Source organism: Molothrus aeneus, unplaced genomic scaffold (genome assembly GCF_037042795.1).
Source record: "Molothrus aeneus isolate 106 unplaced genomic scaffold, BPBGC_Maene_1.0 scaffold_43, whole genome shotgun sequence".
Lineage (NCBI taxonomy): Eukaryota > Metazoa > Chordata > Aves > Passeriformes > Icteridae > Molothrus > Molothrus aeneus.
The window spans coordinates 830,658-845,899 of record NW_027099100.1 but is presented as its reverse complement, the minus strand read 5'-3'; the positions used below and the strand labels follow the sequence as shown (position 1 = coordinate 845,899).

The following is a 15,242-nucleotide window of genomic DNA, read 5'->3' as shown; positions in this document are numbered from 1 at the left end:
TCCTAAAGAAAGGATTTTTCATAAAAGATGTCTGCGACACACCCCGGAGTCACAGGATCGTGGAAGGGTTTGGGTGGAGAGGGACCTCAGAGCCAGCCCAGTCCCACCATGTCCCATGGCAGGGACACCTTCCCCTGTCCCAGGCTGCTCCAAGCCCCATCCAGCCTGGCCTGGAAAACTTCCAGGGATCCAGGGGCAGCCCCAGCTGCTCTGGGCTCTCTGTGCCAGGGCCTCCCCACTCTCACAGGGAAGGATTTCTTCCCAAAATCCCATCCAGCCCTGTCCTCTGGCAGTGAGAGCCATTCCCTGTGTCCTGTCCCTCCATCCCTTGTCCCCAGTCCCTCTGCAGCTCTCCTGGAGCCCCTTTAGGCCCTGCAAGGGGCTCTGAGCTCTCCCTGGAGCCTTCTCCTCTCCAGGTGAGCACCCCCATCTCTCCCAGCCTGGCTCCAGAGGGGCTCCAGCCCTGCAGCAGCTCCGTGGCCTCCTCTGGGCTCTCTCCAGCAGCTCCAGGTGCTGCTGCTGTGTCCCCAGGGCTGGGGCAGCTCTGCAGGTGAGGTCTCACCTGAGCCCAGGAGCAGAGGGGCAGAATCCCCCCTTCCTTTCCTACTGGGGGCCCAGCCCAGGGCGCAGGGTTTGGGGGTTCCGGTGTATGTGGCTGGGGCATGTGGAGCTTCTCACCCACGGACTCCCTGAATCTGGCCGGGTCCCTCAGGGTGGCACGCCAGGTTTGGACATGCCCAGTCTTTGGCTGTCACTTCCTCCTGCCTGAGGACATTTACGTTTCTGATTTCCCGGTATTTGACACGCAAACCGTGAAGAAGCTGATTTCTCACCGCGCTTTCCCTCTCTCTGCAGAGTCCTGGGAGCTGTGGGAGGCGTGCAGCAGCAGGATGGAGAGCAAGCCAGCAGTGAATGGCCAGGCTGTCCCCGGGGAAGCCACGTCGGGGACAAACCACTTGTGCCAGGGCGCGATGCCGCGCAAGCAGCAAAAGGCAGCTGGCAGCGACGCAGGGCCGGATGCTCCTGGGGAGCCCTCGGAGACGGCCGGCAGCATTGCAGGCGTGTATGTAGAGGCTTCAAAGAGGATAATGAGCTTCTATGAGGCCACCAGAGAGCATCTTCTGAGCCTGGATTCAGCCCTGAGCCTCCTGGAGGCGCAGGCAGCCACGGGCTCCATCTCCGACCCGCTGAGGAGCCGCCGTGTCCCCGTGGCAGAAGCTGTGAGGACGGGGCTGGTGGGGCTGGAGCTGAAGGAGAGGCTGCTCTCGGCTGACAGGGCTGCTACTGGCTTCCTGGACCCCTACACTGATGAGAAAATCTCCCTCTACCAGGCCATGCAGAAGGAGCTGGTGGGGAGGGAGCAGGGCATCCGCCTGCTCCAGGCCCAGCTGGCGACCGGAGGCATCATCGACCCGGCCACCGGTGGGCGGCTCCCGGCAGGGCTGGCCTGCGAGAGGGGGTATCTGGACGAGGAGATGAGCCAGCTCGCCTCCGGCCCCGGCAGTGAGGACAGCAGGGTGTTCCTTGACCCCAGCACCATGGAGAAGGTCACCTACTCGGAGCTGAGGAAGAGGTGCGTCGTGGATCCGGCCTCAGGCTTCCTGCTCCTGCCGCTGCAGGTCACATTCCCGGGGCTGGGAGGGAGGGTGAGCAGCAGGGACCTGATGGACTCTGGCATCATCAGCTCCGACGTGTTCCGGGGCCTCGAAGAGGGAAGAATCTCTGCCCAGGAGGTGGCAGAGAATGACATTGTCCAGCACTTCCTGCGTGGGACGAGGAGCGTGGCTGGGGTTGTCCTGCCTTCTGGGGAGCAGAAGAGCCTTTACCAGGCGCTGAGGGAGCATCTCCTGGTGCCTGGTGCTGCTCTCGTACTCCTGCAAGTCCAGGCCTCCACGGGCAGCCTGACAGACCCCCTGAAGAACAAAAGCTACTCCGTGGACGAAGCTGTCAGGGTTGGCCTCATTGGCCCAGAGCTTTACGAGAAGCTGTCCTCAGCTGAGAAAGCCATCACTGGGTACAGGGACCCGTCCACCGGAGAAATGCTCTCCCTGTTCCAAGCCATGGGGAAGGGCTTTGTTCCCAGGGACCATGGCCTCTGCCTCCTGGAGGCTCAGCTGGCCACGGGGGGTGTCATTGCCCCAGGCAGGCACCTCCGCGTCCCCATGGAGACAGCCTGCGAGTGGGGGTACCTGGACGAGGCCACCAGGCAGCTCCTGTCCAGCCCTCCCGGTGACATGAAGGGGTTCTTTGACCCCAGCTCCAAGGAGAAGCTGAGTTATGCAGAGCTGCTCCAGCGCTGCGTCACCGACCCCAGCACGGGGCTGCTGCTGCTGCCACTCCCTGGGGACAGCGGCGAAGGGTCCCAGGGGACACTCGGCTTCCTTGACCACAAGACCCAGACGGCTCTGGAAAACACGCAGGTGCCCGTTGCTGTGGGGAAATTCAAGGGCAAGCCGGTGTCCCTGTGGAAACTGCTCTTCTCTGACTACATCCAGGGTGAGCAAAGGGCTGCGCTGGCTCAGCAGTTCCTGGCAGGAGCGCTCTCCCTGCAAGGGCTGGGAGAGGCCGTCAGAGCCTCTGTTGAGGAAAATGCTGCCACTGCTAACGTCACCTTCAAGGGCCTGAGGGAGCAGGTGACGGCTGACCAGCTCCTGAGCTCAGAAATTATCAACAAAGACTTGTTCAAGAAACTCAAGGAGGGAGAAACGTCGGCCAAGGAGGTGGTGGGCATGGACACCGTCAGGAAGTACCTGCAGGGCACGGGCAGCATCGGGGGGCTGCTGCTCCCTGACTCCCAGGAGAAGATCAGCATCTACCAGGCAAAGCGCAAGGGACTCCTCAGGCCAGGAACGTCTCTGATTCTCCTGGAGGCACAGGCTGCCACGGGGTTTGTCATCGACCCCGCTGCCAACAAGAGGTACTCCGTGGACGAGGCTTTACGAGCAAACGTCATCGGCCCGGACGTGTACGAGAAGCTGCTGGCGGCAGAGAAATCTGTCACTGGCTACCGAGATCCTTACTCAGGGGCTAAGATCTCCCTGTTCCAGGCCATGCAGAAGGAGCTGATCGTCAGGGACCACGGCATCCGCCTGCTGGAGGCCCAGATCGCCACCGGCGGCATCATCGACCCCGTCAACAGCCACCGTATCCCTGTGGAGGTGGCCTACAAGCGTGGCTACTTCGACAAGAAGATGAATTTAATCCTCTCAGACCCCAGCGACGACACCAAGGGCTTCTTTGACCCCAACACGCACGAGAACCTGACCTACCTGCAGCTGAAGGAGAAATGCATCACCGAGCCCTCCACAGGGCTCTGCCTACTCCCTCTGAACAGCAGGAAGAGGCAGTTCGTGGACGAGGCCACCAGGCAGGTGTTCAGGAGCTCCTGGCTGCCCGTCAGGTTTGGGCGCTTGCGGGGAGAGAAGGTCTCGGTGTGGGACCTGCTGAACTCCGAGTACTTCAGCGAGGGGAGGCGCCGGGAGATTTTCAACCACTTCCAGCTGAGGAAGCTCAGCCTGGAGCAAATCCGGCTGATGCTGGAGGAGGAGATGAAGAAATGGGCCCCCATCAAGTTCCCGGCCATGAGAGGCAACGTCAGCGCTTACCACCTGATGGAAACCGGTGTCATCGACAGGGCCCTGTTTGAGCAGGTGCTGGAGGGGTCCGTCACCCCAGAACAAGTCCTGCACATGGACTCTGTCAGGAAGTACCTCTACGGCTCAGGCAGCATCGGGGGGATTGTGCTCCAGCCGTCCAACCAGAGAATGAGCATTTATGAGGCCATGAAGCAGAACATCGTGGTGCCAGGAGTGGCCCTGCCCCTGCTGGAGGCCCAGGCTGCCACGGGCTTCATTATTGACCCCGTGAACAACCAGAAGCTCTGCGTGGATGAGGCCGTCAAGGAGGGAGTCATTGGGCCAGATATCCATGAGAAGCTGCAGCAGGCGGAAGGGGCCGTGACGGGCTATAAAGATCCTTTCACGGGCAAGAAGATCCCTCTTTTCCAGGCCATGAAGAAGGGGCTGATCGCGGACAAGCAGGCCATGCAGCTGATGGAGGTGCAGATGGCCACGGGAGGCATCATCGACCCAACGTGCGGCCACCACATCCCCCTGGAGGCGGCCCAGCAACGAGGCTGCCTGGATGAGGACACCAGCAAGGCCCTCTCCAAGCCCAGCGGTGACCACAGAGTGTTCTGCCTCCCAGACAGCAGAGAGAGCGTGACCTATGCCGAGCTCATCCAGCACTGCCAGAAGGACGAAGTCTCCGGCTTCCACCTGCTGCCTCTGGCACAGGCAGCTGCTCCTGCCTACACCGACGAGCAAATCCAACGGATCTTCAAGGAAACCATGGTGAAGGAAAAAGGAGTCTCCCTCTGGGAGCTCGTGCACTCGGGGTATTTCACCGAGGAGCAGAGGAGCGATTTCATGGAGAGGTTCCGGTCAGAGGAGCTGTCGCTGGAGCAGCTGGTGGCTCTGGTGCTCAGGCTGGTGGGGGAGATGGAGATGAAAGCCAGGACCCAGATCTCCCTGGAAGGCCTGAGGGGCAGTGTCCCTGTGGTCTGGCTGCTGGACACGGGCATCATTTCCCAGAAGACGTTTGAAGAACTGGCTCAGGGTGTAAGGACTCCCGAAGAAGTGGCTGAAATGGAGAGCGTAAAGAGGTACTTGAAGGGCACGGGCAGCATTGCTGGGGTCTTCATAGAGGCATCCAAACAGAAGATGAGCTTCTATGAAGCCATGAAAAACAACCTCCTCCTCCCTGGGGCTGCTCTGAGGCTGCTGGAGGCTCAGGCAGCCACAGGGTACCTGACTGACCCTGCCACAAACCGGAGGCTCAGCGCGAGGGACGCCGTGAGAGCGGCCGTTGTTGGCGAGGAGCTGTCTGAGAAACTCCTCCAGGCTGAGAGGGCTGTGACGGGCTACACAGACCCCTACACCGGGGGCTCCATCTCCCTGTGCCAAGCGCTCAGGAAGGAGCTCGTCCCCCTGGCAGAGGCCGTGCCCTTGCTGGAGGCCCAGCTGGCCACAGGAGGGGTGGTTGATCCCATCCACCACCTCCACCTGCCGCTCCAGGCTGCCTGCAGGTACGGCTTCTACGACGAGGACCTGAACCAAATCCTCTCTCAGCTGGATGACAGCACCAAGAGCTTTTTTGACCCAAACACCAAGGAGAACGTGACCTACCAGCAGCTGAAGGATCGGTGCATTCGTGATGCCGAGTCGGGTCTGTGGCTCCTCCCTCTGTCGGAAAACGCGATGTTCTGCGTGGACGAACAGACCATGAAAGTGCTGAAATCTGTGACTGTTTGTGTCAACGTGGGGCGGTTCAAAGGACAGACCGTGTCTGTCTGGGACCTCCTCAACTCTGAGTACTTCTCAGACAGCCAGAGAAGAGAGCTGGTGCAAAAGTACAAGGATGAGAAGGCTGAAGTGCTGCAGGAAATCACCACAATTATCACCACAATCATCCAAGAGACTGAGGCACAAGGCAAAAAGTTCGCATTCAAGGGCCTGAGGAAAAGAGTTTCCGCCAGTGACCTCTTCCAGTCCCAGCTGATCGACAAAAAAACCCTCGATGAGCTCAACCAGGGGAAGAAAACAGTCAAAGAAGTGACTGAAATGGAGTCTGTCCGCAGGTACCTGGAGGGCAGTAATTTCATAGCAGGGGTCCTTATCCAGCCAAGCAACGAGAAGATGAGCATCTACCAGGCCATGTGGAAGGGCATCCTGAGGCCAGGGACTGCCCTGGTGCTGCTGGAGGCACAGGCAGCCACCGGCTACATCATCGACCCTGAGAAAAACAAGAAGTTTTCGGTGGAGGAAGCGCTGGAGGCGGGTCTGATTGGAGGGGAGATTTTTGAGAAGCTGCTCTGTGCGGAGAGAGCCGTGACGGGCTACACGGACCCCTACACCAAAGCCCCCATGTCCCTGTTTGAAGCCATGAACCAAGGGCTGATTGTGAAGAGCCACGGCATCCGCCTGCTGGAGGCTCAGATCGCCACCGGCGGCATCATCGACCCCGTGCACAGCCACCGTGTCCCCGTGGAGGTGGCCTACAAGCGCGGCTACTTCAACCAGGAGATGAACCAGATCCTGTCAGACCCCAGTGATGACACTAAGGGCTTCTTCGACCCCAACACCCATGAGAACCTCACGTATATGCAGCTCCTGGAGAGATGCGTCCAAGACCCGGACACGGGGCTGTACATGCTGCAGGTTGTAAAGGAGGGAGGAAAGTATTTCTACATTGATGAGTCCACAAAGCAGGCTTTGCGCTCAAAGCCCCTTCAAGTGAAAGTTGGAAAGTTTAAGGACCAAACCGTTTCTGTCTGGGAAGTCCTCTGCTCTCACTACTTCTCAGAGCAGAAGAGGAAAGAGCTGGTGATGCAGTACAAAAGCAAAAACCTAGCGCTGGAAGAGCTGATATCCCTCATCTTAAAAATCATCGAGGACACTGAGCGAAGAGGAGAAGCCCTCAAGGTCAAAGGACTGCGGGGCGAGGTGTCGGTGTCAGAATTGTTCAACTCTGAGATAATTGACAAGAAAACTCTGGATCAGCTGCAGGACGGGAGTCTCACCCTTGCCAGCCTCACAAAGAGGGACACCATCCAAAGGTACCTGGATGGCACTGGGTGCATCGCTGGGGTTCTCCTCCCGCTGAGGAAAGAAGTGATGAGCATCTACCAGGCCCTGAAGAAAGGCCTCCTCACAGAGCAGTGTGCCCTGGGGCTGCTGGAGGCACAGGCGGCCATCGGCTTCCTGGTGGACCCCCGGAGCCACCAGAAGCTCTCTGTGGATGAGGCTGTGTCCTCTGGGCTGGTGGGCAGCGAGCTGCGCGAGCAGCTGCTGTCGGCAGAGAAAGCCGTGACGGGATACACAGACCCCCAAACAGGAAAGAAAATATCTCTCTTCCAGGCTGTGAGACAGAAGGTAATAGTCAGGGATCAGGGCCTCCGCCTGCTCGAGGCCCAGCTCGCCACTGGTGGCATCGTTGACCCCTGGCATGGCCACCGCCTGCCCCTGGAGGTGGCCTACAAGCGTGGGCACCTGGACGAGGACACGTTCCTCCTGCTTTCAGATCCAGATCACGGCAGCAAAGGCTTCATAGATCCCAACACTTGCGAGAAGATCAGTTACAGCCAGCTCCTGCAGAGGTGTGCCAAGGACAGGGAGAGCGGCTTGTACCTGCTGCAGGTCCTGGAAAAGGAAGGCGACTATTTCTACATTGATGAGCAAACCAAAAACGCCCTGTTGTGCACCAAGGTCCAGGTGCCTGTGGGGAAATACAAGGGACAGGTGTTATCGCTGTGGGAGCTCCTCTGCTCCGAGTACATCACAGAGGAGAAGAGAAAAGAACTGGTGAAAAAGTACAAGGCGGAATCCCAACACATTGTGCAGGGAATCATTGAGACAATACTAAAGATCATCAGGGAAAAAGAAGAGGACAGAAGCGATGTCTGGTTCCAGGGAATCCGACAGCAGATCACAGCATCAGAACTGCTGAGTGCACAAATAATTACGGAGGAAACAATAGAAAAACTCCAGAAAGGAAAAGAGACGGCGCAAGAAATAGCAAAAATGGACAGTGTGAGGAGGTACCTTGAGGGAACTGGAAGCATCGCTGGCGTGCTGGTGCCCTCCAAGACTGAGCCAGGCAAGATGGAGAAGATGAGCATCTACCAGGCCATGTGGAAGGGCATCCTGAGGCAGGGCACGGCGCTGGTGCTGCTGGAGGCACAGGCAGCCACCGGCTTCATTGTTGATCCAGTGAAGAACCAGAAGCTCTCAGTGGACGAGGCCGTGTCCTCTGGGCTGGTGGGCAGTGAACTGAAAAACAAACTTCTAAGCGCTGAGAGAGCTGTGACGGGCTACACCCACCCCTACACGGGACAAAAGATGAGCCTGTTCCAGGCCATGAAGCAGGATCTCATCGTCAGGGACCACGGCATCCGCCTGCTGGAGGCCCAGATCGCCACCGGCGGCATCATCGACCCCGTGCACAGCCACCGCCTGCCCGTGGAGGTGGCCTACAAGCGTGGCTACTTCGACCAGGAGATGAGCCAGATCCTGTCCGACCCCGGCGACGACACCAAGGGCTTCTTCGACCCCAACACGCACGAGAACCTGACCTACCTGCAGCTGCTGCGCCGCTGCGTGCCCGACCCGGACACGGGGCTGCTGATGCTGCAGCTGATGGACAAGGGCTCCGCGCTCTACCAGCTGAGCGAGGATGCCCGCAGAGCCTTGCAGGCCGCCCGCACCACGCTGGCTGTGGGGCTCTTCCAGGGCCAGAGCGTCACCGTCTGGGAGCTCCTCTTCTCCCGCTACGTCCCTGAGCACCGGCGCCAGGAGCTCCTGCGCCAGTACAAGGCGGGGACAGTCACCATTGCCCAGATGATCGACCTCCTCACGGCCATCGTCACCAGGGCTGAGGCCCAGGGCCACGGTGCCAACGGGGCCCCCAAGTCCACAGAAAAGGAGATCCTGCCTGAACCCATCCAGAACGGCAGCGCCTCAAACTCCCAGAAGGAAGAGAAACAGAAACAGGAACAGGAACAGGAGCAGGAGCAGGAGCAGGAGCAGGAGCTGGAGCGGTGCCTCAAGTCGCAGACGGTGGAGGTCTCGGCAGGCGGCTTCCACGGCAGGAAGGTGTCCCTGTGGGAGCTGCTCTTCTCCAAGTGGGTGTCAGAGGCCAAGCGCCAGGAGCTGCTGGGGCGGCTGCGGGCCGGGAGCCTGGCGCTGGCCGAGCTGGCCACGCTGCTCACCCTCCTGGTGGAGGAGGCGGCGCAGCGCGGCAGCAGCGTGAAATTCACGGGCCTCAGGAGGCAGGTGAGCGCCTCGGACCTGCTGGACTCGGGCATCATCGACACGGGCACGCTGGCCGAGCTGGTGCAGGGCGCCAGGACGGTGCAGGAGGTGACGCAGATGGCCTCGGTCAAGCGCTACCTGGACGGCACGGGCGTCATCGCCGGCGTGCTGGTGCCCTGCAAGGCCGAGCCGAGCAAGATGGAGAAGATGAGCATCTACCAGGCCATGTGGAAGGGCATCCTGAGGCAGGGCACGGCGCTGGTGCTGCTGGAGGCCCAGGCGGCCACCGGCTTCCTGGTGGACCCGGTCAAGAACCAGAAGCTCTCAGTGGACGAGGCCGTGTCCTCTGGGCTGGTGGGCAGCGAGCTGCACGAGAAGCTGCTGTCGGCGGAGAGGGCCGTGACGGGCTACTCTGACCCCTACACGGGGGACAAGATCTCCCTGTTCCAGGCCATGAAGAAGGAGCTGATCGTCAGGGACCACGGCATCCGCCTGCTGGAGGCCCAGATCGCCACCGGCGGCATCATCGACCCCGTGCACAGCCACCGCCTGCCCGTGGAGGTGGCCTACAAGCGTGGCTACTTCGACCAGGAGATGAGCCAGATCCTGTCCGACCCCGGCGACGACACCAAGGGCTTCTTCGACCCCAACACGCACGAGAACCTGACCTACCTGCAGCTGCTGCGCCGCTGCGTGCCCGACCCGGACACGGGGCTGCTGATGCTGCAGCTGATGGACAAGGGCTCCGCGCTCTACCAGCTGAGCGAGGATGCCCGCAGAGCCTTGCAGGCCGCCCGCACCACGCTGGCTGTGGGGCTCTTCCAGGGCCAGAGCGTCACCGTCTGGGAGCTCCTCTTCTCCCGCTACGTCCCTGAGCACCGGCGCCAGGAGCTCCTGCGCCAGTACAAGGCGGGGACAGTCACCATTGCCCAGATGATCGACCTCCTCACGGCCATCGTCACCAGGGCTGAGGCCCAGGGCCACGGTGCCAACGGGGCCCCCAAGTCCACAGAAAAGGAGATCCTGCCTGAACCCATCCAGAACGGCAGCGCCTCAAACGCCCAGAAGGAAGAGAAACAGAAACAGAAACAGGAACAGGAGCAGGAGCAGGAGCAGGAGCAGGAGCTGGAGCGGTGCCTCAAGTCGCAGACGGTGGAGGTCTCGGCAGGCGGCTTCCACGGCAGGAAGGTGTCCCTGTGGGAGCTGCTCTTCTCCAAGTGGGTGTCAGAGGCCAAGCGCCAGGAGCTGCTGGGGCGGCTGCGGGCCGGGAGCCTGGCGCTGGCCGAGCTGGCCACGCTGCTCACCCTCCTGGTGGAGGAGGCGGCGCAGCGCGGCAGCAGCGTGAAATTCACGGGCCTCAGGAGGCAGGTGAGCGCCTCGGACCTGCTGGACTCGGGCATCATCGACACGGGCACGCTGGCCGAGCTGGTGCAGGGCGCCAGGACGGTGCAGGAGGTGACGCAGATGGCCTCGGTCAAGCGCTACCTGGACGGCACGGGCGTCATCGCCGGCGTGCTGGTGCCCTGCAAGGCCGAGCCGAGCAAGATGGAGAAGATGAGCATCTACCAGGCCATGTGGAAGGGCATCCTGAGGCAGGGCACGGCGCTGGTGCTGCTGGAGGCCCAGGCGGCCACCGGCTTCCTGGTGGACCCGGTCAAGAACCAGAAGCTCTCAGTGGACGAGGCCGTGTCCTCTGGGCTGGTGGGCAGCGAGCTGCACGAGAAGCTGCTGTCGGCGGAGAGGGCCGTGACGGGCTACTCTGACCCCTACACGGGGGACAAGATCTCCCTGTTCCAGGCCATGAAGAAGGAGCTGATCGTCAGGGACCACGGCATCCGCCTGCTGGAGGCCCAGATCGCCACCGGCGGCATCATCGACCCCGTGCACAGCCACCGCCTGCCCGTGGAGGTGGCCTACAAGCGTGGCTACTTCGACCAGGAGATGAGCCAGATCCTGTCCGACCCCGGCGACGACACCAAGGGCTTCTTCGACCCCAACACGCACGAGAACCTGACCTACCTGCAGCTGCTGCGCCGCTGCGTGCCCGACCCGGACACGGGGCTGCTGATGCTGCAGCTGATGGACAAGGGCTCCGCGCTCTACCAGCTGAGCGAGGATGCCCGCAGAGCCTTGCAGGCCGCCCGCACCACGCTGGCTGTGGGGCTCTTCCAGGGCCAGAGCGTCACCGTCTGGGAGCTCCTCTTCTCCCGCTACGTCCCTGAGCACCGGCGCCAGGAGCTCCTGCGCCAGTACAAGGCGGGGACAGTCACCATTGCCCAGATGATCGACCTCCTCACGGCCATCGTCACCAGGGCTGAGGCCCAGGGCCACGGTGCCAACGGGGCCCCCAAGTCCACAGAAAAGGAGATCCTGCCTGAACCCATCCAGAACGGCAGCGCCTCAAACTCCCAGAAGGAAGAGAAACAGAAACAGGAACAGGAACAGGAGCAGGAGCAGGAGCAGGAGCTGGAGCGGTGCCTCAAGTCGCAGACGGTGGAGGTCTCGGCAGGCGGCTTCCACGGCAGGAAGGTGTCCCTGTGGGAGCTGCTCTTCTCCAAGTGGGTGTCAGAGGCCAAGCGCCAGGAGCTGCTGGGGCGGCTGCGGGCCGGGAGCCTGGCGCTGGCCGAGCTGGCCACGCTGCTCACCCTCCTGGTGGAGGAGGCGGCGCAGCGCGGCAGCAGCGTGAAATTCACGGGCCTCAGGAGGCAGGTGAGCGCCTCGGACCTGCTGGACTCGGGCATCATCGACACAGGCACTCTGGCCGAGCTGGTGCAGGGCGCCAGGACGGTGCAGGAGGTGACGCAGATGGCCTCGGTCAAGCGCTACCTGGACGGCACGGGCGTCATCGCCGGCGTGCTGGTGCCCTGCAAGGCCGAGCCGAGCAAGATGGAGAAGATGAGCATCTACCAGGCCATGTGGAAGGGCATCCTGAGGCAGGGCACGGCGCTGGTGCTGCTGGAGGCCCAGGCGGCCACCGGCTTCCTGGTGGACCCGGTCAAGAACCAGAAGCTCTCAGTGGACGAGGCCGTGTCCTCTGGGCTGGTGGGCAGCGAGCTGCATGAGAAGCTGCTGTCGGCGGAGAGGGCCGTGACGGGCTACTCTGACCCCTACACGGGGAACAAGATCTCCCTGTTCCAGGCCATGAAGAAGGAGCTGATCGTCAGGGACCACGGCATCCGCCTGCTGGAGGCCCAGATCGCCACCGGCGGCATCATCGACCCCGTGCACAGCCACCGCCTGCCTGTGGAGGTGGCCTACAAGCGTGGCTACTTCGACCAGGAGATGAGCCAGATCCTGTCCGACCCCGGCGATGACACCAAGGGCTTCTTCGACCCCAACACGCACGAGAACCTGACCTACCTGCAGCTGCTGCGCCGCTGCGTGCCCGACCCGGACACGGGGCTGCTGATGCTGCAGCTGATGGACAAGGGCTCCGCGCTCTACCAGCTGAGCGAGGATGCCCGCAGAGCCCTGCAGGCCGCCCGCACCACGCTGGCTGTGGGGCTCTTCCAGGGCCAGAGCGTCACCGTCTGGGAGCTCCTCTTCTCCCGCTACGTCCCTGAGCACCGGCGCCAGGAGCTCCTGCGCCAGTACAAGGCGGGGACAGTCACCATTGCCCAGATGATCGACCTCCTCACGGACATCGTCACCAGGGCTGAGGCCCAGGGCCACGGTGCCAACGGGGCTCCCAAGTCCACAGAAAAGGAGATCCTGCCTGAACCCATCCAGAACGGCAGCGCCTCAAACTCCCAGAAGGAAGAGAAACAGAAACAGGAACAGGAGCAGGAGCAGGAGCAGGAGCAGGAGCTGGAGCGGTGCCTCAAGTCGCAGACGGTGGAGGTCTCGGCAGGCGGCTTCCACGGCAGGAAGGTGTCCCTGTGGGAGCTGCTCTTCTCCAAGTGGGTGTCAGAGGCCAAGCGCCAGGAGCTGCTGGGGCGGCTGCGGGCCGGGAGCCTGGCGCTGGCCGAGCTGGCCACGCTGCTCACCCTCCTGGTGGAGGAGGTGGCGCAGCGCGGCAGCAGCGTGAAATTCACGGGCCTCAGGAGGCAGGTGAGCGCCTCGGACCTGCTGGACTCAGGCATCATCGACACGGGCACGCTGGCCGAGCTGGTGCAGGGCGCCAGGACGGTGCAGGAGGTGACGCAGATGGCCTCGGTCAAGCGCTACCTGGACGGCACGGGCGTCATCGCCGGCGTGCTGGTGCCCTGCAAGGCCGAGCCGAGCAAGATGGAGAAGATGAGCATCTACCAGGCCATGTGGAAGGGCATCCTGAGGCAGGGCACGGCGCTGGTGCTGCTGGAGGCCCAGGCGGCCACCGGCTTCCTGGTGGACCCGGTCAAGAACCAGAAGCTCTCAGTGGACGAGGCCGTGTCCTCTGGGCTGGTGGGCAGCGAGTTGCACGAGAAGCTGCTGTCGGCGGAGAGGGCCGTGACGGGCTACTCTGACCCCTACACGGGGGACAAGATCTCCCTGTTCCAGGCCATGAAGAAGGAGCTGATCGTCAGGGACCACGGCATCCGCCTGCTGGAGGCCCAGATCGCCACCGGCGGCATCATCGACCCCGTGCACAGCCACCGCCTGCCCGTGGAGGTGGCCTACAAGCGTGGCTACTTCGACCAGGAGATGAGCCAGATCCTGTCCGACCCCGGCGATGACACCAAGGGCTTCTTCGACCCCAACACGCACGAGAACCTGACCTACCTGCAGCTGCTGCGCCGCTGCGTGCCCGACCCGGACACGGGGCTTTATTTCCTCAATATTGTTAGAAAATAATTGCAAAACCTTTTTGATTTTTTTCCTTGTTTTTGCCTTGCGGAAGAATGTTGCTATTGTGAATAATTCATTTTCTGCTGGTGTTTGTCTTTCTTTTCCTAAATATTTTTTTTTATTATTTATCATCCCAGTGAGGGAATTTCCTTACTGATCTCTTTTCTTTGCCACTCCCCACCCACATCAGGTACAGCTTTGACGTGCCTCCCCCTGAGCAGTGCTGCTGCACTGCATTGTTCATCATTCCTTAGTTGCCTTTCAGGAACAGAGGAGGCAGGCTGGGTTATCTCAGGACATTTTGGTGAAGCGTGTCATCCTCATTTTCCTCACTCAGGTTTAACTGCAGGTCTTTGTTCCGTTCAGGTGCTGCCGCGAGTTGTATTTTTATTCTCTGCCCCTATTTTCCTGCATGTTCCAGCTATTTTCCCCAGAATCTTTGCAGGATTGCATTCCATTTGCAGGTTTTCAAGCCAGGACAGCGTGCAGAGCAGATTTCTGCGTGGGCAGGATGCCGGGCTTGCTTTGGGTGTCGCTGGCATGGGACACATCATCTGTGTTTGCTCTCCGTGTCCCAGCCTGTCCTGCCTTTCCGGGGCTGTCTGGAGCACAAACAGCCTCAGCCCAGCGTGGTTTGGTCTCTCTCTGTGCTTTCCCTCCCTCTGTGAAGCCTCTGTGGGGATGGATCCTCTCACGGGAGCTGGAAGTGGACGTGGCTGTGCTCTGCTTTCAGTCTGTCCATCCACACGGGCGCCTCTGTTCCTTCCTGCTCCTTTTGCCCTCCTGTGTCCTGAGCTGACTCAGCCACATGCCAGAGCAGAGGAACAGCCCTGGAGCCACTCTCCCGTGCAGTTCAGGGATGAATAATTCTACTGCTGTTTAATGGGAGGAAACTTACCCTTCTTAAATGTGCTGCCTTGGGGTGTTTGCCTTAATTAACCCGGTAATGTCCTGGAAAATGGACTTCTGGCCACAAGCTTGTGCAGCTGGTACCTGGGAACAAGCGTAGAGGAGCTGTGGGGCCCAGAGAATTGCGTGGGCTCAGAAAAGGAAGGAATAAACTGATGGGAGAGAAGTCACAGTACCATGGAATGGTTTGGGTGGGAAGGGACCTCCTCGTGCCACCCCCCTGCCATGGCAGGGACACCTCCCACTGTCCCAGGCTGCTCCAAGCCCTGCCCAACCTGGCCTTGGGCACTGCCAGGGATCCAGGGGCAGCCACAGCCGCTGTGGGCACCTGTGCCAGGGCCTCACGCCCTCACAGGGAACAATTCCTTCCAATATCTAACCCACACCTACGCTCCTCCAGTTTGAAGCCATTCCCTGACGCTGTCGAGTCAGGGATGGAAAGAAAGGCTCCAGGCTTCAGGTAGATCAGAAGGCTCAAGAAGAATCTTTGTTAGCAAGAAGCAGTGAGTTTTATAGTCTCACTCACTAAGTGGGACCAGATTGGTGTCAAAGTAGAAAAATTCTCACGTTATTGGTGACTATGAATAGCACACTGTGAGGAACCATAACTATAAACAATGGTTACAGAAAGAGAGATGATAATTATTTGAATTCTTTCATCTAAGATTCCCAGGCCCAGCCCTGGAGAAATTGTTTCTGTTCTTCCTTTGACTGAACTGAGAATCTCCACAATTCCCCCTTGTCCTGTCACTCCAG

General features: G+C 60.8%; 1 protein-coding gene across 1 annotated transcript in view; it reads left to right on the top strand.

Moving 5' to 3' along the window:
• The first annotated feature begins 890 nt into the window (after positions 1-890).
• The window catches only part of EPPK1 (epiplakin 1), a 34,821-nt gene continuing 20,469 nt past the window's right edge, over positions 891-15,242 (top strand). Inside the window, exon 1 of the mRNA XM_066571307.1 lies at positions 891-13,571. Within this exon, the coding sequence (XP_066427404.1) occupies positions 891-13,571 (12,681 nt within the window). The remainder of the gene's footprint in view (positions 13,572-15,242) is intronic.